The sequence below is a fragment of the Prenolepis imparis genome, unplaced genomic scaffold (genome assembly GCF_030444845.1).
Source record: "Prenolepis imparis isolate NDT839.2.m4 unplaced genomic scaffold, iyPreImpa1.0 SCAF_4, whole genome shotgun sequence".
Taxonomy (NCBI): Eukaryota; Metazoa; Arthropoda; class Insecta; order Hymenoptera; family Formicidae; genus Prenolepis; species Prenolepis imparis.
Genome location: NW_028141162.1, coordinates 5,204,745 through 5,226,279, shown reverse-complemented (window position 1 = coordinate 5,226,279; position 21,535 = coordinate 5,204,745). Strand labels below are relative to the sequence as shown.

The 21,535-nt window shown below is 32.2% G+C and overlaps 4 protein-coding genes across 10 annotated transcripts in view; 1 reads left to right on the top strand and 3 right to left on the bottom strand.

Moving 5' to 3' along the window:
* Positions 1–874: 874 nt before the first annotated feature.
* Positions 875–3,693, bottom strand: LOC145935361 (GMP reductase 1). Its single transcript, XM_083036619.1, has 6 exons — positions 3,409–3,693; positions 2,732–2,851; positions 2,242–2,499; positions 1,929–2,117; positions 1,640–1,842; positions 875–1,553 (listed from the first exon to the last, which is right to left on the bottom strand). The coding sequence occupies exons 1-6, from the start codon at positions 3,493–3,495 to the stop codon at positions 1,358–1,360; spliced, it is 1,053 nt and encodes a 350-aa protein (XP_082892745.1). The 5' UTR covers positions 3,496–3,693; the 3' UTR covers positions 875–1,357.
* Positions 3,694–5,220: 1,527 nt separating this feature from the next.
* Fkbp59 (FK506-binding protein 59kD) lies at positions 5,221–8,853 on the bottom strand. The gene is made up of 6 exons (XM_083036618.1): positions 8,696–8,853; positions 8,078–8,420; positions 7,736–7,874; positions 7,416–7,663; positions 6,825–7,331; positions 5,221–6,488 (listed from the first exon to the last, which is right to left on the bottom strand). The coding sequence occupies exons 2-6, from the start codon at positions 8,417–8,419 to the stop codon at positions 6,321–6,323; spliced, it is 1,404 nt and encodes a 467-aa protein (XP_082892744.1). The 5' UTR covers position 8,420; positions 8,696–8,853; the 3' UTR covers positions 5,221–6,320.
* Positions 8,854–8,948: 95 nt separating this feature from the next.
* On the top strand, positions 8,949–15,423 carry LOC145935356 (uncharacterized). Of its 3 annotated transcripts, XM_083036606.1 has the most exons (5): positions 8,949–9,625; positions 9,689–9,841; positions 9,923–10,006; positions 10,176–11,489; positions 11,565–15,423. In XM_083036606.1, the coding sequence occupies exons 1-5, from the start codon at positions 9,497–9,499 to the stop codon at positions 13,032–13,034; spliced, it is 3,150 nt and encodes a 1,049-aa protein (XP_082892732.1). In that variant the 5' UTR covers positions 8,949–9,496; the 3' UTR covers positions 13,035–15,423. The 3 variants fall into 3 exon arrangements, with proteins under 3 accessions (XP_082892732.1, XP_082892731.1, XP_082892733.1); XM_083036605.1 differs by having other exon boundaries at positions 10,176–15,421; XM_083036607.1 differs by lacking the exon at positions 9,923–10,006 and having other exon boundaries at positions 10,176–15,423.
* Positions 15,424–15,787: 364 nt separating this feature from the next.
* Synd (protein kinase C and casein kinase substrate in neurons protein Synd) overlaps positions 15,788–21,535 on the bottom strand; it is a 54,996-nt gene continuing 49,248 nt past the window's right edge. For 4 of the 5 annotated variants that reach the window (XM_083036613.1, XM_083036616.1, XM_083036615.1 and 1 more), the window contains 4 exons: positions 20,517–20,627; positions 18,475–18,638; positions 18,233–18,393; positions 15,788–17,346 (listed from right to left, as the gene is read on the bottom strand). In XM_083036613.1, the coding sequence (XP_082892739.1) occupies positions 17,234–17,346; positions 18,233–18,393; positions 18,475–18,638; positions 20,517–20,627 (549 nt within the window). In that variant the 3' untranslated portion in view covers positions 15,788–17,233. The remainder of the gene's footprint in view (positions 17,347–18,232; positions 18,394–18,474; positions 18,639–20,516; positions 20,628–21,535) is intronic. The other variant, XM_083036617.1, reaches the window with a different exon arrangement.

Here is a 21,535-nt window from a genome sequence, read left to right as displayed (position 1 = left end):
ATAATATATTAGAATAAAATTATCAAAATCAATATTAATACTTATATTAATAAAATTCTTTTTGCAAAAAGTTATGGCATGAAAAGTTGTAAAGAACATCTAAAGAGTTTAGTGTTTCAACATAAAGAGAAAAAGAAATTATTGTTTAATATAAATTTTTGTTTGGCTTTGTTACTTATATATTTTTATTGTAACACGGAATATATATCAAACAATATTTTTCATTATTATTTATATATTTCCAATACAATTGCATTAATATTTGTTATTAATAAAACAATTTATATTTTCATTTAAAATTCTTCTGTGGCATTATTTTGAATATACCTATTAAAAGATATTTGTAATAAATTTTTATTACATTGCTCTGGATATTTGAAATATATAAGATATTAAACAAAATTAAGATTTTTATGTGCTGCTTTTTATATTGAAAAAATATATAAATTTTATTCTTTCTCTATATATTAATCGAATTAATAAAAATAGATATACTACAATACAATAAAATGATCACCACGATTTCGTTATCGCTATTTTCATTATCTCGAATTGTAAAGAAAGAGAGTAGAGAATTTGCATATATAAATTTATATATAAATTTTCTATTTCTTTTGTTTGATTGTAATAACACAATAAATTTTCTTTTTTTTTTTGAGTCCACGAAAATATACTCGATCTTTTTATCAGTTAAAATATTTTCTGTAATTTTATAGTTTTTATGCATATAATTAATTAACATTGGCGAATGTTTCAGGAACAGGTGCAACAGAAAGTTTTCCAGTTTCTCTGATCAAGAGAAGTAAATAGCAAATACGTATAAAAAATTTTCACATATAAACAAATTCAATGAGGTGTTATATATAGGCAGATGTATTACATAGATACAGGGCACATTTAATACAAGGTTTGTAAGATACATAAATATTTAAATTTTATAATAAAAAGATAACAACAAAAGAGTATAAATAGAGTATAATAACATTCGTTGTTTAAATATGAAATATAATTAGAAAATCTATATTTCATTTTATTATTATAGAATTGTATAAATTGTTAAAATAAGAGTGTATATATATATCTTCAATGATGCAAATAGTGATCAACGTAACGAAATTCTATATTTTTGTGCATGAAGAATTAATATCGCTTTTCTATTTTTGAGCGTATTTAACATTAATTCGTAATACTTGGGTATTATTATACCAAGTAATTAACATTCTACGACTGCATTTTCGCCCATTTATAAATATTATTCGCCAGCAAATAATACGCGATCAACAGATATTGGCGTTTAAAACTTTCTTCCCTAAGTTTTCTCTAAAGAGAGCATATAATTTAATAATTATATAACGCTTCACATTTCTGGAGGAGGACCGTACATAAGATTTAATTGTTGCGTACAGCGTATAAATGTCGCTCGTCGCGGTAGCTCGCGCAAACGCTCGGCTCCTGTGTAAGTGCAAGCGGATCTTAAGCCACCCAGTATATCCAGTACAGTGTTTTCGATTAAACCTCTGTAAGGCACTTGGACAGTCTTTCCTTCTGAAGATCTACATGTAGAAATATAGCATGTAAATAATTTCTTATTAATTATCTTAGCATATCGCACTTGTAGCACTGTGATAATAGTTGTTACCTGTAGTCCGCAACACCACCAGTGTGCTTCTTCATGGCTGTACTGGAGGCCATTCCATAAAAGAGTTTGAATTTCTTTCCATTCTTTTCTATAACTTCGCCCCCACATTCGTCATGACCCGCAAACATTCCACCTGCCATGACAAAGTCCGCGCCGGCACCAAACGCTTTCGCCAAGTCTCCAGGGCAAGTACATCCACCATCCTGCAATGTATAGATAAAAGAGTGATAGTAAAAGATAATCCGTACAATTACGTTCATGCTAATTTATGATAGAATATAATATTTACAGCAATAATATGCCCCTTTAAGCCATGTGCCGCATCTGCACATTCTATTACAGCGCTCAATTGAGGATAGCCCACACCAGTCTTCATCCGCGTTGTGCATACAGAACCTGGACCAATTCCTACTTTAATTATATCTGCTCCAGAAAGTATTAATTCTTCCACCATTTCTCCTGTTACAACATTTCCTGCCTGTAGCGGCAGCAATTAATCTTTACATTTAAATATAAAGATATAGATTAGTACTCAAATAGCCAAATAAATCACTAAATGTATATTTCTAATTAAAGCTAATGAGAAACAATTGGTTACTTACAATTATAGTGTGATTCGGATATCGCGTTCTTACTTTTCTTACATATTCAACAAAATGTTGCGAATATCCATTTGCAACGTCTAAGCATATAAATGATAATTCTGGCACGGCTTCTAGAATGCTTGAAAGTCGTTCGTAATCATCATTTCCTGTTCCTGAACTAGCTGCTACATTTTTTATACAATCGGGATTTAATGCAGAAAAGTTTTTCCATTCATCTGCGTTATAATATTTATGGATTGTAGTGAAAAGGCCATGCTGAAAAAAATGTGCATAATAAGTATGATGCTGCATTGTATCGTATTATAATTTCATATATATATAATCAGATTTTAATATGTCAATGATATATTTGATTTATACATTTATGTTAGATATATATATATATATATATAATAAAATATAGTTTATTAAAAATAAACATTAACAAGCTCAATATATATAAATGTTTTAATACAATATACTCTAAAATTATAAAATTATTTTATACCTTTGATAAAGCTTTTGCCATTTCAAATGTTCCAACTGTGTCCATATTAGATGCCATTACAGGAATTCCTTTGTATGTTTGTTTAGAATTGCGAAATGTAATTTCTCTAAAAAGGTCGACCTAAAATATAAATATTTGTTAATATATATATATATGTAATAAAAAATATTAAAAATATATTATACATATATTAAATTGTGATTGTAAAAAATATAAAATAAGAATATATGCTAATTTTCTCATGTTGTAAAAACCTGCAGGATATGAAATTTCCTTTATCAGTATACAATTTCAAAGAACGCCAGTTAAACAAAAAGTAATAATTATGAAAATTGAATCACAATGAGAAAACTTTTACATTGAAATAAATTTGAGAATTTTGATTGTCTAAACAATTTGTTTTTTACAGGACACAAACGAATAATAAAGGAAATTATAATTTTACATGTATATATGCGTCCATGTATTTAAATGATAAATTTAAATGGAAAAGTCATCACAAGTGTTCTCAGATACACTTTCATACATCTCGCGTTATCTCATATAAAATGGATAAGACGCTTCTAATCGCCGTATTTTTTTTTTTTTTTTTTCGTCTGGCGAAGACGGATATAAAGGCAGCAATAAAGGGCGGATGTGATTCTAATTTGCGTCAATTATATAAATACGACACTCACGTCAGATCTGCTTCTCAACGTACTCCGTTTCGGACGCAGTAGTACGTCCTTAAAGTCCAGCTTTATGTCATTTATTATGTTGGGCATTTCGGCGAGCGTGGATATTTCCTATCTCCTTTAACAGCTCGATCACTCCTAGCAGACGACTCTTTGGTCTGGTTCTGGTCTCTCGCACCGCGAACGCAATCCAACTCGCGAGGACGTTCTTCGACGTTCTTGCTTACACTGGATGGTACACCCAGGCACGTCTAGTATATACATACCTTATCTGATACGCTACTTGAGACAGAGGGGGATATTTTTGTCTCTCTTACTCTCTCTCTTCCCTGTCCCTCTCTCTCTCTCTCTCTCTTTCTCCCCCTATTGAACCAGGACGGTGCGATCGACGGGTGCTTTATGAGATATATACAGGGTGTCCCAGAATGATGGGGACTAAATTCGTATGCAGATTCCTGGGATCATTTGGAGACTCAGCAAAAATGTCGAGACACCAATAATTTTCGAGTTATAAGCGATTGAAAATAAAGGGTTTTTCGCAAACTAAGCCTTGTGGAAATAAAATAATAATAAATTCACATTCTTTAGTTAATTTGAGGTAGAGTTTATTTTAATAGAATTTTAATTTAAGGCTTAGTTACAAAGATACATGATGGCAAAAATTGGAAACATGCAAAAAATAATGACCTCCCCCGATTTTCGCTGAGGAAAAATCGTCTCCAAATAATCCCAGGAATCTGCACACGAATTTAGTCCCCATCATTCTGGGACACCCTGTATATATATTATTAATTGCTCCAATAGGGGATGATTTATTAGGGCGATTATTTTCTGAAAACATATTTTATTCTCAAAATTTATGGGAAATATATATAATTTATCGTTTAGTTTTATTACAAAAATAATAATAAAGAAGAGAAAGAATATTTTTTTTCAGTTCTCTTCTCGACTTGCTAAGGAATATTTTGCCAAGTGTGCTATAAATATGCACGTATAATTACAATATCGGATAACATGTATAATATTCTACGCATTCCTGGAAAGAAACGGTCTTTATAAAAAAGGCTGTTTCTTTCTTTCTTTTCTTCGCTTCTTATCGCATTCCTACCAAATTATCTCTACATGCAAAATTGTATAGAACTGATGTAAAGCACCGCGATTAATTGTGGTCTTATTCCAAGTTTTATCGTTCTGGATAAATGCCAGTCTTCTCCCAGCAAGTTAGTAATCGATGTATTGCGGTAAATTCCAATTTTGCCTTTTGCCACGACAATCATAAAAGCATTCCTGCATCGAGTATGTATCCTACTAATATCACAGATAAAGTATCAAATATATTTTCAGACGTGACAACTAAAAAAATTTATTTTTCAAACTTTATTTTACAAGAAAATTGAAAAAAAAAATGATTAAAGTAAATAAAATATTTTTGCATTATAATAATAAAAATTATTACAATTTCCATGCAATTTTTATAACAAATTTTATCTTTATCTATGATATGTAATATGTTGCTTAAAAATAAAATAATTGAAATATTGAATTTTAAATTTTCAAGTGTTAATTAAATTGCTCTTCATTATACAGTATTGGATAAAATGATCACACACAATCAGTACACTTAACTATGTACTATAGCCAAGAATAATAAATTGAAACTAGAGCAAGATTGCTTATAAATATTCAAAGAATGTCTTAGATAAATTATAGAGACATGCAACATTGTATTAAATGATCTAAATCTTAGTTTACGGATTAAAGATTACAGGCATGGAAATAGAAGAGATTGCGATGATAAGATAATGAAATAGGATATTAAATTTTCATCAAGTTGTGTTTCTTATATATGTGTACTTGATTCTACAATGTTTTTTTAATTCTATTAAATCGTACATGATTTGTGAATTAGTGCAGATGATATATGTATGAAAAAAATGTACATTGCTAATAAATTATTTTCATTTATACTTGATACGCGCATATAATTTTAATGCTATATATTTTTTTTCTTAATATTGAATGTCTTTTTCAATTTACACAAAGTACATGATTATAATTCCAGGCGCATTTTTATTCACTGAGATTGTTTGTATATATATAATGATATGAATACTATTAAATTCATATAACTTGTCTTTAGATGTTATTACAGTTCACAATGATGATTAATATTAAAATAAGTTTAAACAATAGATTCTTCTTTTTAGCTGAACCAAGCTGAACTGGCTGTACTAGTTCAGAGTTTATCTTTTTCCTTTAAATGTAAAGTGACAAAGATATTCTCTGAATTAGTGCAGCCAGTTTAGCTTGGTTCAGCTAAAAAAACAAACCTAATGACATCATACAATGGAATGGCATAATCTATTTGAAATATAATTTCATAATTGTTGTACACAGTTTTGCACAAATTCGAAATGTGATAATATATAAACTGGAGTACAAGGCATGATATAGGCATGTCTTATATACACATATATATACATATATATGCATAATCATGTCTATTGTATTTCGGTTTGTGTATTATCATATCTTTTATATATATATATATATATATATATATATATATATATAAAATTGTGTTCTATTAATGATGATTTTTTAAGAGATACTCTATTCTCTACCCATTCTTTGAAAGAAAGAAAATGTGCTCTTAATTTTTTTTACATACAATTGATGGATAAAAAGATATAATTCGTAATTTATATAGATCGTATATAATAAACGTGTGATAAAAAGAGAATTGTTTACAAATTTGGCAAGTCTCAATATAGTTGGTGAGTAATATACGATTCAACTTTTGTAAAAAATAGTAATATTTAAAAAATACCGAAAATAAAATTTGATGAAATATCAATTCTTCACTGGCAGTTACACGGGGCAGTGTAAAGAACGAAAAAAAAAAAGGCCATTGTTTACATGTTTTTGAATTCACCAGAACCATTAGCGTTGAGCATGAGTATGTTAGGATTTTCCTTTTCAAAGGCAGTCGCGTCTCTACCTCCAGGTCTTTCTTCCTGTCCCCATTCTCCTAGAGTCCCATGCATCACATCCGGTAGTTCCTTTAGTTTTTGCTCCTCCTTCTGTGACATTACTCACGATTTATATTTAAACACAAACACAAGTTTATTTTCAAGATTTATTGGTTTAAAAATTAATCAGCCTTTTATATCATTCATGATATTTATAACAAATGCATTTTCTACAGGAGCATGTAGTTTTGTCTTAAAGTATTAAAACATGAATAGTCATCAATCAACATCAAACTATATTGAACGCAGCAGAGGTGATTTTTATAGTTTTGAATAATTAAAAATATAATAATTTCATAACCAGCACCAATTAATACAAAATTTCGGTACAACAGAAAAGATGATGTTGATTAGAAACGATATTCATTATTATTGTTTTTCACAAACCTGTTTATCCTCCTGCGCAAACTTATCAAACATGTTCGCGTAAAGTTTCTTCTCTTTAGCTAATTGCTTCTTAATAAGATAATTACAAACTGAGATTTGTTTAGACGCGGCCGTATTTTTTGGCTGTATTTTTAGAACCTGTTGAAAATCTAGGATAGCGACTTCAGGTGATGCGTGCTTAAGATGTGCTTGTCCTCTTCTAAACAAGGCCTTTTCATTCTCAGGATCCAATGCTAAGGCTAAAGTGCACTGTTCTTTTGCCAAAAGGTTCTCATCAGTTTTTAGATAACATAAAGCGAGATTTAAGTGAGTCGCTAATGCAAGGTTATCTTTTTCTTTCTTGAGATCCTCGAAATCCGATTCATCATTTAAATACACGAAAACTTTCTTATATACTTTAATAGCTAAATTGATTTTATCAGATGTTAAATATTTTGTTCCTTTTTCTTTCTGCATCTTTGCTTGTTCTATCTTTTCTGCTGGCTTCATTGACCATGTTGCTGGTTTCTGTAACAAATAATGTCTAATTAGTATTAAAGGAAGTAATAAAATTATTAAAAAGATATTCTTATATTATCTAGAAATAATCACCTTTTCAAAGTTCTTTAATTCTACTTCATATTCCACATCTGCATACGGCGGAATATTATATTCAGAATTTCCTTGTTCTTTAAATGCATATTTACTTTTAATTAAAAGTCTACATTTCTGTCCACTCACAAAATGTGACAGCGCTATTTCTATACCCTCTATGACTCCCACATCTTCACCCTCTCCAATAGTAAATTCTACATCTCTCTCTTCAAACACTCGTCCATTATACTTTCCAACCAAATGTACTAAAAATATATATAAAAATTGTTACATAAAGATCATAAAAAATGGCATAAATTTAAGCTTACGATACTAACTGTTCACTTGGCCACCATCTTCTGGATTAGAACTTGCTGAATAAGGAACTTGCTTTCCAGACTGATTAATTACAAATCTTTCAATGCTTCTATCCTTATTTGGACTTAGATCTTCTCCTTGCCAACTAAGCAGCTCAATCTTAAGAAATATATTAGAATTGTAATGACATATAAATAGATTTTATTAATTATTAATCATATATATAATTAGAATGTTGCTAACATATATATAGATAACAAATTTTCTTAGTACATTATATAGAAGATTTCTTAAAAATTGGTACTTTTTTTGCATGTATATGAGCTATAACATGACAACAGTTAATGTTTATATATACTTACTTCAAATTTCAGGGTAGCATCAGGTGGGATCGACGGTGGGCTACCATTCTTGCCGTAGGCATATTCAGGTGCACATGTCAGCATAGCGACTTCACCCTTTTTCATACTAGCTACACCGATTTCCCATGCTTTGATAACGCTATTACGTCCAAGATCAAATTTGAACGGTTTCTCCCTGTCTCTACTGGAATCAAATTTCGTTCCATCCAATAAGGTACCAGTATAATGGACTTTTACTTTGCAACCTAACAAAGGTTTCTCATCACCTTCTCCTTCCTTGATAATTTCCTTCAATACACCTCTGTCCTTTGCAGGTGATAGATCTATCTCATTGTCGGCCATTCTACAAGTAAAATTAGTGAATGAAAGAAAAAATTCTTTGCTCTTTCTCCTCTTTCTTTCTCTCTCTCTCTCTCTCTCTCTTCGTGAAATAAAATCTTAATAATTATAATTTATGCTCGAGTATATATCTCGTGGTCGATTCCGAGGAACTTTCTCGATGCGTAAAGCGCGCGAACGCACAGGAAATGATTACGCAGCAATAAAAAGGAAAAAAAAAACAAATTAAAAAAATTATAAATGAAAATGTATAAAACACATCTCGAGAAAAATACGTACGTTTTACGAAGAACAGGAATTGGAGCACTTGCTTTATGTTATTCTGCCCAAGACGCGATCGCTTTGCGTGCACGCGTGCCGGCGAATTGAAGGCTAGTAGACAGTTTTGCGTAATCATGCTTTCGAAGCACAAATCGATCCGAAATTTGCCATTTTGTTGATTATCGACGGTCGATGAGAGTTGGGGATTATATGAGCCGATCGGTACCAACGGTCGGTAAGATTCCGACTGTTTCGTTTCCGCGAATCGACGCGAAAAGGGCGAAAAGTTTATTTCCGATTGCGTCGTGTTTGACGATAGTCTCGAGTGAGGAGATCCGTATTTAATTCGACGCTGCTTAATTATTGTTGGCCATTAGAGTAGAAGAATCCGGCCGTGCGCTAATGAATATATCAATAAAACACTGAATTTATCGCATAATTACATATTGTGTATACGTGTTGGAATATCGGGTGCGCCATATTTTGAGTCTCTTTTGCGCGCTTTTGTGGCGCCTTGCGCTTTGCCTTGCAATGGCGGACGTATCCCTGCGTTATTTGCGAGTGCGTCCTTCTGGATCTCATGGTTTTGGAGAAAAACAGTGAGCAAGTTATCCGAACGATACGAGGACTGCGGAATACCGCGATCGTCATCCGGAAGATCGTGATCGTCGCGTCGACTCGAGCCTCGCCTCTAGCGGATCGCGTGAAGGAGCTCGTAAGGTTACTGATAGCGATGTGCGGGAACCCGCCGCGTACTTTGGGACATCGTTGAGCTTCTTGCGAATATATCTGCCAGATTGTTTTGACTCTGCCATCGCGATGTCGAAGAAGACGAACATGGCCGAGCGTTGTCGCATCTGCCTGATTGACCACGGTTGCATGACCGATATACACGAAGCGAGTGTGGAGGCCAAGCTCAAGGATCTCACCAAATGCACCTGCATCGACGTAGGTTTTTATGGTACTTTTCGATCGTACCGCAATGCTTATTCCATCCTCTGTTTAACGTAGGTCAAGCATGAGGAAAGTCTACCTAGTGTCGTATGCCATGTGTGCTTGTATAAGCTGGATATGTGGAGCGAGTTCAAGGAACAATTTATAGAGTCCAATAAGATTCTCTTAGAACAGTTAGAAATGTCAGAGATATCCGATATTTCTAGTCCTGTAAGTAAACTGTATAGTTTTTCTTATGGCATATTTTATTAATTTAATATAATTCTCATTTATTTTTCATTTTTATTTTAGGTTAAGGATAAAACATGTGTTACGGAAAATATGAAAAGAAAGCGTATGAATAGAAGTGAAGATAGCATTTCTGATCATGACAAGGTGTTTTTATTTAAAGTTTTTAATTATTTTGTAATAATGTTATTTTTATACTATGAAGAAGCTGTTATATGAGGTCTAGTTGAATGCTCGACAGAATTAATAATTGTGCTACTATAAGAGTTACTTTGCTAATCATAAAAATATAACCTGGTTGTTTTTCTTATTTCAGAAAAAGTCTAGAAAAGGAGATGTATCTTTATCAGAGCTCACAAATATTGATCGTGTTAATGACCAGGTTATATTGGACACAATAAGCATATCGGATGATGATAACATAACTTTGTCAAAGGATTCCTCTCGCAATGTGCTCGACAATGAGCCTGATAATAATAAGAAGGCTGCAGAAAATGGCAGTGGGGAACATACGGAAACTAAAGCATCTTCAGGACCAGTTAGAGCTAGATTATTACCTGCGAGACGCGGCAGAAATATCGAACGAAGGAAAGCATCCACAAAGCGTTGGGTAGAGAGGAAGAAGGCCCTTTTGGCTGCGACAGGAGAGAATGTGTCCGATACAGACTCCATAATTTCTGATGACGCGCAGTTATCGCCTGTACAAAAGGCTCGAGCAAAAACCAACGCGGATAAGGAAGCGGAAAGGCAAAAGAAAATTGCAAAAGTGTTAAAAAATCTAGAAATAAATTTCACGGATAAATATTCCATGAATCGTGACGGAGACACAGATTCCGACGCGCGCAGAATGAGATTGAGTAATTTGCATTCGAATACCATGCAGCCGAATAATAAGAAAAATTCGCTATTAAGCAAAACTGATCAGAAAATCAATGCCGAGAAAAATGTATCCTCTTTAGAAAGTTCAATGGAACGAGAAAATTCTCCAGTTTCGTTAGCGGAAAACAATGTTACGACAGATGTCAGCGTAAAGAAACCCGAATCACAAGTCGACGATGAAACGTTTACGCCGTACACGTTGAAATCTGAGCTTGTGATCGGTGACGTTATATATGCCGTAACATCGACGTTGCTTCTTGCGGACAAAGAGAACTCGAACAATTTATTGAATGATTCTAAGAATTCTAACGTTGACGAAAGCAATCAGGAGAAAAATACAGATATCATTGACGCGGTTCAGTTGCGTAGAGTAAATAATCCCGTGACGTCTGATGCGAACAGCAGCAAGCCAGCTAACAAATGTGTCGAGAGATGCTTAAATATCGAGGTAGAGGGTAACGAATTGGGAGTTTTGAAACGTGTACAAGTCGAATTGGCAGATTTTGTTCAGAAGGAAATGAGGCACAGAATATTCGGCACAGATGATAGCGTCGCGAAAACATTATTTCCCGATAAATTGGACGACGTCAATGCGACTTCTCGTAAGAAACTCGACCAGAAGTTGAAGGGTATAATAGAGAGAGCTATAAAGAAGAATATCGAGACCTCCATGATTAGACACGCAGATGACACATGCGGATTCACGAGGATCTCACCGGCGGATACGAATTTATCAAAATATCAGCCGAAGGTCATACTTAAACGTTTAGATATAACAAAAGAGAGTAAACTCTATAACATCAATAACCTTCACGTTTTGAAACAGGCCGCGGGAGCAAGAGGGAGCAGTCACGGACCCATCAACCTAACATCTCGTAAACGTCAAATTGTACCCCCGATAAGGTATAACGACTACAACACCTCCACGTTGGATTCCGATTCCGATAAATCGAACGACGCGATGCAAACTCCCAAAGCTTCGACTCAGCAGACAAGACCACAAGAGAATTTAGCGACGAAAACATTACCGGAGGCGAACAGTAAGATCATTTCTGTCCAACGGATGGAGAATAATATCTCGATCGTCAAAGCTGTAGATAACGGCGCGAAATGGGCACCTCTTTCGGTCGAGCAAAATTCAACGAGCGAAAAGAAGGCCGATTACGAGGATGCAATCAGGATAGAAGGTGTCATAACCGAGAATCATATATGCGGGGTGTGCGCGCTCACGTTTAGCAGTCGCAAGGACGTAGAGGCGCACGTTCGTACTCACAAGGTGGTGGCGAGCCCTAGTGTTACAACGTTACAAAACGAGAATGCAGTAATGACACCGCCGCGACAGATTAAGCAGAAAATGATGCGTTGCAAGAGGTGCCACGAGATCGTCGAGGCACGTTTCGTCAAGTCGCACGTTTGCAAGACGGCGACGGAGACTCACAAGTGTTACGTATGCAATTCCATGTTCCGGACGGAGAAGCTTCTCATACGGCATTTGGATAGCCACGATCAGTCGGAATTCAACATAGTTAATGCGATCGGGAACAAGAAGCCTAGCGACGCATCTCAAAAAACGCAAGAGGATCAGACAACTGAGACTACGACGAAAAATCTCTTAACCGAGAAGAACAATCAATCTGATATTCAGTCTGATAAGATAACCAGTACAGGTGTAAAACTTGATAGCGCGGAAAATATCGGAGAAAAGTCTAAGGAAACGTACACCTGTTTCGTATGCGATAAAATGTTTACGGACGAAGAAATATTGAAGGATCACTTGCAGAAGCATTGCGATGATCTTAGCGAAGGGGAGCAGAGCAACAGCAAAGAGCAGTACCAGTGTGCTATCTGCGGCAACACCCTAGAATCGGATCAAGCATTAGAAGAGCACGTCGGTAAACACTTGTTCGATGACGAAGACGACAATCCTAATTTGATTAGCATAAATCAGGATAAGAGTAATGAAACGAGTAATGAAACGAATAATGAAACGAATAATGAAACGAAAGAAATGGAATCCTACCATTGCGGTCAGTGCTCAGAAATGTTCGATTCGGAGACATTGTTGGAGATACATATGCAGGAACATGAAGAGGAAGTTGCAATAGCGGAGTGGGAAAAGCAAGGAATGAAAGTCATCAATCAGTATCAGTGTGTACTTTGTGACGAACTGTTTTATACGGAGGAGGATCTAGCGGAACATTTGGATATACACAACGCAAATGCTCATGTATGCCAGTTATGTGACAAACCATTTCGTACGTTGGAAGACTTACAGGAACATGTCGCAACCCATTGATGTACAGTTTTATTATAAATTTTATCCCATATATACAGTAATGGGAATATTACAAAATATTTTTTGGACGGTTAATAACGATAAAAATCACAACTGCTAAGATTGTAATCGTATTTAAAACACATCTTTATCATTACACAATTTACATGATTGTTATTACAAAATCTGCCACTAATATGCATGTAAATTGTATTTTCTACAAAACACTTAACAGCCGAACATTTAATCACAAAGTTTGGCAATTTTAATTTGTTCTTATTTACATAACGTATGTTTAAAAATATATAACTATTAAAAATATTATATAATTTATAAGATATTTGTATATGCAGTAGCAATTTTTATTATATAATTTCTTTTGCTTGTAAAAGATTCGATTAGATTGTTATTCAAAAATAAGATAAAAAATATATTTACTTTATTATTTCAAAAAATATCTTATTAAAATATACTTTAATTGAAAGCACTATTATAGGATATAAACTCTTTCACAGAAAATTCATATTCTAGAGAAAGAGAGAAAGGGAGAGAACAGAGAATATATATAATATATTATATATATACATATAAACTTTAGAAAGTTTATATTTTGTTCTAAAAAAACTAAAAAAGAATGTATAATTTCTAATATACATTAGTAAAAAAAAAAAAAAAAAAAACAAATACGAATAATGTATATAATTAAAATTTATTGACATTTATCATAGAAAAATGTACAATAAAAATGTAATTTTCCATAAAATATATAACCACATAACTTAGACCACTTATAACTACAATTTACATTCTATGTGACATATCAATATACATCATTAGTCATAAGAAAATCTTGTAAAAATAATGTTACGCTAATACACAAAGTAATGTACGTATTTATTTTACATAAAATTTCTTTCTCTTGTTTGTTTTCCCTAGTAATATATATATATATTGGAAAATATATAAACATATTCTAGAATATATAATCGAAATTATATTTCCATATAAAATGTATATAATAAAACGTATAAAATTATTTTTTTTCTTTAATATAATTTTGTTTATCTCGAACATATACTTTCTAAAATGCTATAATACATCTCTTTTCTCTTTTCTTTTTCTTATATTGAAAATATACAAATTAATAAAATACAATATTTTTTATTTCCAATATATCTAGATTATGTATTTTTTATATAAATGTACATATGTAAAGAAAAAAGAAAGAATAAACATAAATTAGCTTGTATGTAAGATAAATAACTTCTATTACTTTATTATATATGAGCATCTATTCCTTAAGATTGTTTTTGTAAACATAATGATGCGGATAGTAACAAACGTCACATAGAATGTAAGATGTCAAGTTATATTTTATGTAAAATTACAATCTTATATCTTTAGCTACGATAAGTGTTAATACACATTTTGATTCTGTACTTGGTTTTTTAATTAAAAAAAAAAAAAAAATTAACTGAAGCAAATATTTTTTTAATATTAAAAACTGCATAACTTTGTTCAATATGCATAGATAAATAGAAAATAGAGGATCATAAGTTGTTCTGCAAGTAAACATTTTACTTTTGTTTCTTTCTATTCGATAGCGATCAAGTGGAAAAATTAATTTGTTCTTTAAAGAAAATTCTGTACAACATTTAATATATATAATAATCATATAATTAATATAAAATTAATGATGAAAAAAGCGTCGTTTTATTTTTTAAAATAAATCTTACTTGAAGTATGTTTCTATAAAACTATATTTGAATTCAATACTGTGTACCTTTATATCATATTAAACTTTCGTTGAATACAATATTATCAAATAAATGATTTAAATGCATATAAATATTAAATATGTTGCAATATATTTTGTGCAATATATTCAGGGAATATTTGTACGTTTCGAATTAATAAATACTGTTTTACATGAGAATTGATTGACATCAGATTCTGCTTAAATAATATTTATTTTCTTATTTCTCCCTTTTCTCTCTTTGCATACTGAATTCTCAATAGGCATTATACATATCCGTCTATAATCCAAGTTGTGTTGGGTATTGTTATTGTAATTGTATTGAGTAACACAATTTATGCACATAAAGATACCGAGAGATCAAACACCTTGCACTTTTAGATCCTGTTTTGTGCTGTTTAAGATACATAATTTACTTTATAATTTGTATGTTTAAGTAAATGCATGTGTATACTCCTGTATTTTGCAAACAATTTATCCTGTAGAAGTTAAGAAAATAATAATTATAAAATTATATAATTATTAATGACGAACATGTATAAATGTATTTGAAAGAGGGAAAGGGAGATAATGTGTTCTCTGTAAAATATAAATAATTTACATTTAAACATTCTAAGGATTCTTAAATGTTGTCTAGAGTATTTGAATAATATATTACATATATATAAAAGTAATATTTTATTTATGTAATATTTTGATTTTGATGATTTAGAGTATGTCAGCATGATATAGAACTTAAATGCTATTATGTGAATTCAATTACAAATAATTACATTTTTATTTATAACAAGAGAGATTTTCGTCTTAAAATAAATGTGTATGTATAATAGAAACTTATTAATATAAATGTAATGATAAATGGACAAAATGTTTTATGTATAAGTCATTTATTAAACATATATAATAAATTTTATACACAAGACAGGGTTTACTTAACAACTGTATAAAGTTGCGAACCCTTCACAAAAAGTAATTTAGAGGGCTAATAAATGAATGATTATTAAAAAATCAGACTGAATTGAAAAACAAAATTTCACTATATTCTACGATATTTACATAAATATTGTGTCCATAGACACAAAATGTATTCACAATGATGAATATTTAGTTTCTTCAATGTCTATTATAATAATTATAAATCAAATATCCCTATGACTCTGCAGCTAACATATCATATAAATAACTAACTCATTGTCAGAAGCGTTTTATGAAAAAAATTTGTAATTTTTTGAACGTAAAATGTCAGCTACACGTTGGTTTTACGATTTATGTGGAGTAGCTTCCTGGAATTTTATGCATTTAGTTTCAGAGAAATTAATTTCATATTTGATACATGCGCGCGTGGGGTATTTGATAGATATTATTACACTTATTAAAGTAATAATGGTTAATACGAGACATTTCTATATACTTTTTACGATGTGTTACAGTTAATCCTCTGTGTGAAATATACAAGAGAGAATCATATTCTTTTAAATAAAAACAAAATACCTAAATTTTTCTCATGCAGATAATTCTATATCGGATTTATAGAAACAAGTTATATACACACAACATATTTTAGATGTTTTTTCTCGATTCAACATAATATTAATAATTAATTAATTAATTGTTTTACCAAAAAAATCATTTCAATGATAAAATATAATTAATAAATGGAACAATTATCGATTTCTGGGTCCCAAATATCCTCTTTTTTTACATACTGTATATTAATTTTATACTCATTTAAAGTAATGTTTTGTATGTTTTACGTTCACATACTTCAAATATTTCAACGCTTCAAATTCGTGAAACGGTAATAATAATAACTTCACGTATTACTATACTCTTATGTCTATTATGTACAATGACACCATTTAGATAGACGTTAAATTTTAATAGTATTTTTTTTAATAACAATAAATTAAATAGAACTCTCCTCGCACATCAGCCAAAAAATTCTTAATAGCAACAATGAGCCATAAAATGTATGATTGTACAATATTCCAATATCTAAACTTGCTATACGCGCCTTATCGCGTGCAAATCCATGTTTCCATTGAAACCAACTAATGGATTTTGACTCTAACCTAGCTATCTAAAAACAAATTTTATTTTAAGAGTGAGGATCTATCTTTTTGCATAGGAAGCTGTTCATTTAAATTAATTCCGCTGGTTGCCTCTTTGACGCGGAGGAAAGATCTCGAAACAAAATTACTTCTCGCTATTTATACAATTCGTAAATGCAGACAATTTAGGTTCAAGTTTCGGACTTTAAAATGTCACATAACTCGTGTTCTCCTCTTCATCCTATATATTCATTCATCATTAATCTCTCTTCTAATGCGCCGCGAAATTGACGTTCCGCTAATTTCAATTCAGACAATAGTGAAGAGAAGTGAAACGCAATTTTTGTTTTTGCGCAAAAGTTACATATTTAAGTAACTAACGAACTTGTGGATTTGGCTTTATATTAGTTAATCTATTGCGATACCAAGTCTACATAATTTGCTGGATAGAGGCCCACTTTACCGTCCTTTCTTCCTTTACACCATCCTTGTTCATCTTCGTCTTCTAGCTTTTCAAATACCTCTCCTGAGAAAAATTAGGAGAATTCAATTTATATATAATATTAAAGTAATTATCGGTTTAGTAATTATTGCTTTTTAAACTATATATTAATCGTAAGAATACTGACGATCGTGTCCCTGTTTTTCGCTCCAAATATAGAAAATGACCTCATCAATTAATTATGTATATAAATGAAGTTTTAAATTGAGGTTTTGTAAGGACCCCGCATTAAATACATAGGATTTTGTCTTTCAAGATTCAATTTTATACAGGATTAGTGTGAGGTTTTTAATATATAAAATTTATAAATCCTAGATAAAATCCTAGATGAAATTGAATCCCGATAAAATCAGCTGATTTTCTCATATATTGTAGCTTATGATCTACTGAACAAAAAAATGTAATAAAAACTTAAAGCTAAATAATAGACGATTACTGGTTTACAGCCAGTCAAACACGAAAAATTCGGGCTCTGCGAGTTGTTTGACTGGCTGTAACTCATTGTCAGTAACTATCCAATATGTTTAGCTTTAAGGATATTAAGGGCAATCTATAATGGCAGTAAGCAGTATAGAGTAAGCAGTAAGCAGTAAGCAGTATGAAATGGAAATTGCCCCTTTCGTTACTCCCGGTCTTTACATCCACTAAAAACAGTATACAATGGCAATAACAAGGCTGTAGGAATAGAGAGTATACTGTTTTTAGTGGATGTAAAGACCGGGAGTAACGAAATGGGCAGTTCCCATTTCATACTGCTTACTGCTTACTCTATACTGCTTACTGCCATTGTAGACTGCCCTTTACACATCTTTTGTTCAGCAAGACATAAGCTACAACATATTAAAAACAAAAATAAAAAAACAGACAATTCCAACGAAAGTCAAATCTTATATATTTGGTTTGTAGGCACCTTGCTTAAAAGTAAGTTCGTCTGCCTCGGCTCCTTCGTAGTCGTATAACGCTCGCACAGGAACTCCCGGTTCTCCATTGTCGACCAATGGTTCACCACCGTCCTCGTCCCATTCCTCCTCTTCGAATGGGTTTGACTCTTGCTTGGCGTTAGTACCGTTACTGCAATTATCATACATTTCAAACACAGCTTCTTATTGACTAGATAAAGAGTTTCATACGAGCCACTTTCAACAAACTTACGTAATAGTCGGAGTCCTGTTGACGTTTTCGCTCTCATTATTTTTCTCCGAAGACTGCTTGCTCGAACTTATTGTGTCAGTTTTGCTATCTCCGTGATTGCTGTCCGTTGATATTACACGGCCGGCGGACTTCGATTTTGATTTGTTGTTGACTGGTGGAAAGTCCTGTTTTTTTTAAATATATAAAAATATGTTAGATATTTTATCTCAACGAAATCCGCAGTGCGTAATCGCGATATAAATGCACGAATTTCTCTCAACGAAAATGTCATGCGTGCAACCAAATGTTTCAATATGAGATTCGAGCCGTTCGCTGCAAATATTTCATGAGCATGCCAACAATGCATGTGCGATTTCGTTGAAGCCCTCGCTATTTCGCTGTATCTATCTTCTCAATTGCCTTACACATACGTCAAGGAAAAATTGACTGACTCGATATCTTATGTTCTCTCGTAGTGAGCACTTGCTCACTTGACAATGTAAGAAGTTTATATATAGAGAAGATAGACACTATTCTTCGTACACATTTGAATTTTCATTACAATTTTACAGTTTAACAAATGCATATATACAAAGCACGATGAGGCTCGCGATTTTTTTTTTTAAATGAATCCTAATAGTTAACATGAAAACTCTATAGACAGATTATATGTATTATGAGTAGTTAAAGTAATGTTACTTCGATTCTTAGTCATATATACATATGTCATTGTTATCATCGCGTTATTGATGAAACATTTTGAAACGAGATATCCATTTTTTAGACTTAGACAATATAATTTAGCTCTGATGACTATGTACAAAGTTTTATATTATAACATGCAAGAAATTAACGTATAAAATGATCTATAACCATCACATTTTCTTTGGAATTTTCTTCTCTCTTTCGTAAATATTTCATTGAATGTCTATATAAGTTTGTAATCTCCATTAAAATCATTTCGATCCATTAACGTTAAATTAAAATATTATTAGAGTATACTATAGAGAATACTATTAGTTAATTTATACAAAGTTGAGAAGAATTTGTGGTCGAAAGAAAGTACGACAGTCTTGGTACAGTTTGCTTTATGTATATGTTTTCATTCGCGAATTTAATTTCATATTATATTTCCGTTGTTTAATACGACACTTTCATAGTAATATAATATTTTTAAGCATGTGGAACATGCAGATGTGTCGCATGTGATTTTTAACAATCGGTTGCAGGCATATATGACTTATTGTTAAGCTCGATATGATTTATATTTATTCTAATAATAATATAATTATCCATACCGTATACCATGAACAGGCTAGAATAAGCATCTTGAAAGGAGCCAATTTACAAACTTTCGAGGATTGTTTTTCTAACGAATCTATATAAGTAAGCCTGGTAAAAAAAAATTTATATGACAAATTTCTTGTCTTATAAAATGTCTGTATCATTCAAATAAGAATAAGCTTGCTTAGATTCGACTTTATACAGGCAAAGATTTAGTTGTTTAAACTTTCTTCTCATTTTATAACACGGTACAAGTATCATTTGTAGTTGAAAAAGATATGTACGTCCAGAAAATATGTAAATTAAAAACATAATCTCCTTGATTGAACGCAGTCTCTTCTTGAATAGTGTATAATCTTGCAATCTTTTGTGACTTATATTTCCTGCCTTTGTCGCATTGTATGTCGCTTCAATAGTTTGTAAATTCGTTCCTCCTATACTAGCCACCCAGGAGGAGGCTGTCCGTGTTCACCTTTAGGCAGAGATCCGTGCGATTACGTGCGAGCGCAAGCGCGGAGCGTATTTACGATTAATTCGGTTAAGCCGGCTAAGAGCTAGAAGCTGAGAAAGGAAACCCATCTTGGATGACCTCGCGACCAACTGGGACATCCGCGTTAAAAGCTGTCGCGTGCTTGCCTAACCGGCGCCGACGATCTCTCGATCGTCTTAACGTGGTTGATCGAGACGAGAATCGGGGTCTTGTATGTGTTCAACAGTTATAAAATGAGATTGCGGGTGGCAACGTGTCGTACGTGTGTAACGTGTAAACAAAACTTTACATGCAGATCCTCGCCGACCGGGCGTTGATTGATGAGTGTGATGGAGCCTGCCGGGAGCGCCTCCTTCGACTTCGAGCCCTTCGTGATCTCGCGGAACTCCTCTGTGTAGTCCTGCATAATAGCAACGTCCCAAAACAATCACATGCATGCATTCCGGAAAATTTGTCATGGGTTTCTCCTCTCTCCCTCTCTCTTGTAAAGTTTTATATTTTTTTTTGTTTTTTAATATTAAGAATTGCACATTTTATATCATTGTATTGTTTAAGAATTCTCGGATTGAAGAAAAGTCGAGGCGAGAGAGGTGACGATGTAGGGTGGGGCGTTATTCTGGCAACGAGTTTAACCCTTGACACAGTGCGCGCTGACGGGAGACCAGAGGCACATATAACATTGTTTAAACAAAAGACGTAATTGATTGCAATAACGAAACACATTTCTTTGGAACGTAAGGCTTTTTTATATATATAGTTAACTGAATTGAAAAATGTTGATAAGAGGGAACGGCAATGCTTGTAACCTGTGATCAGTATAAAATGATGATTGACGAACTCGCATTATGTACAGCAATTTTATAAATTTTCTATAAATTGATACAATGTTACTCTTCTTCACAGGAGAATGTCGCGCTCCTAAATAATATAGTAAAATAAATATAAGATTACGAGTTAAGAAGCTTAAAAACTCAAGAAGACAAAACATTATTGTAAGCAAAGTATCCTCTCGGAGGCGCGACTGTACAAAAGCGTAATTTTTATTTAACGTTCTACAATACAATTTGACGACACAACGACAAGTTGTGAAGGAATTAAAAATACTTAAAATGATTAAGAGTATGTCTCTCTTTAAGTGTGAAAGATTTTATTTGTTATTTTAACGCGAATAAGATGTCATTCTCATTATTTTCTATGATCATAAAAAAATCAGTATTTTACTTATCATTTTGATGAATTCACTTTTTTCTCAACGAAGCTTTATTTCCTAAAAACATCGATATATTTATATTTTATATTTAAATATTT

Bases quoted from the DNA above. Each gene is read 5' to 3' on its own strand.
- Fkbp59 (XM_083036618.1), bottom strand. From the start codon at position 8,419: ATGGCCGACAATGAGATAGATCTATCACCTGCAAAGGACAGAGGTGTA. The intron at 7,875-8,077 runs GTAAGTATATAT...ATATTTCTTAAG, and splicing joins ATGCTACCCTGAAATTTGAA to ATTGAGCTGCTTAGTTGGCA. The intron at 7,664-7,735 runs GTTAGTATCGTA...ATATATTTTTAG, and splicing joins AGATGGTGGCCAAGTGAACA to TACATTTGGTTGGAAAGTAT.
- LOC145935356 (XM_083036605.1), top strand. From the start codon at position 9,497: ATGTCGAAGAAGACGAACATGGCCGAGCGTTGTCGCATCTGCCTGATT. The intron at 9,626-9,688 runs GTAGGTTTTTAT...TGTTTAACGTAG, and splicing joins CCAAATGCACCTGCATCGAC to GTCAAGCATGAGGAAAGTCT. The intron at 10,007-10,175 runs GTGTTTTTATTT...TTCTTATTTCAG, and splicing joins GCATTTCTGATCATGACAAG to AAAAAGTCTAGAAAAGGAGA.
- LOC145935361 (XM_083036619.1), bottom strand. From the start codon at position 3,495: ATGCCCAACATAATAAATGACATAAAGCTGGACTTTAAGGACGTACTA. The intron at 1,843-1,928 runs GTAAATATTATA...TATACATTGCAG, and splicing joins TAAAGGGGCATATTATTGCT to GATGGTGGATGTACTTGCCC. The intron at 1,554-1,639 runs GTAACAACTATT...TTCTACATGTAG, and splicing joins GGTGGTGTTGCGGACTACAG to ATCTTCAGAAGGAAAGACTG.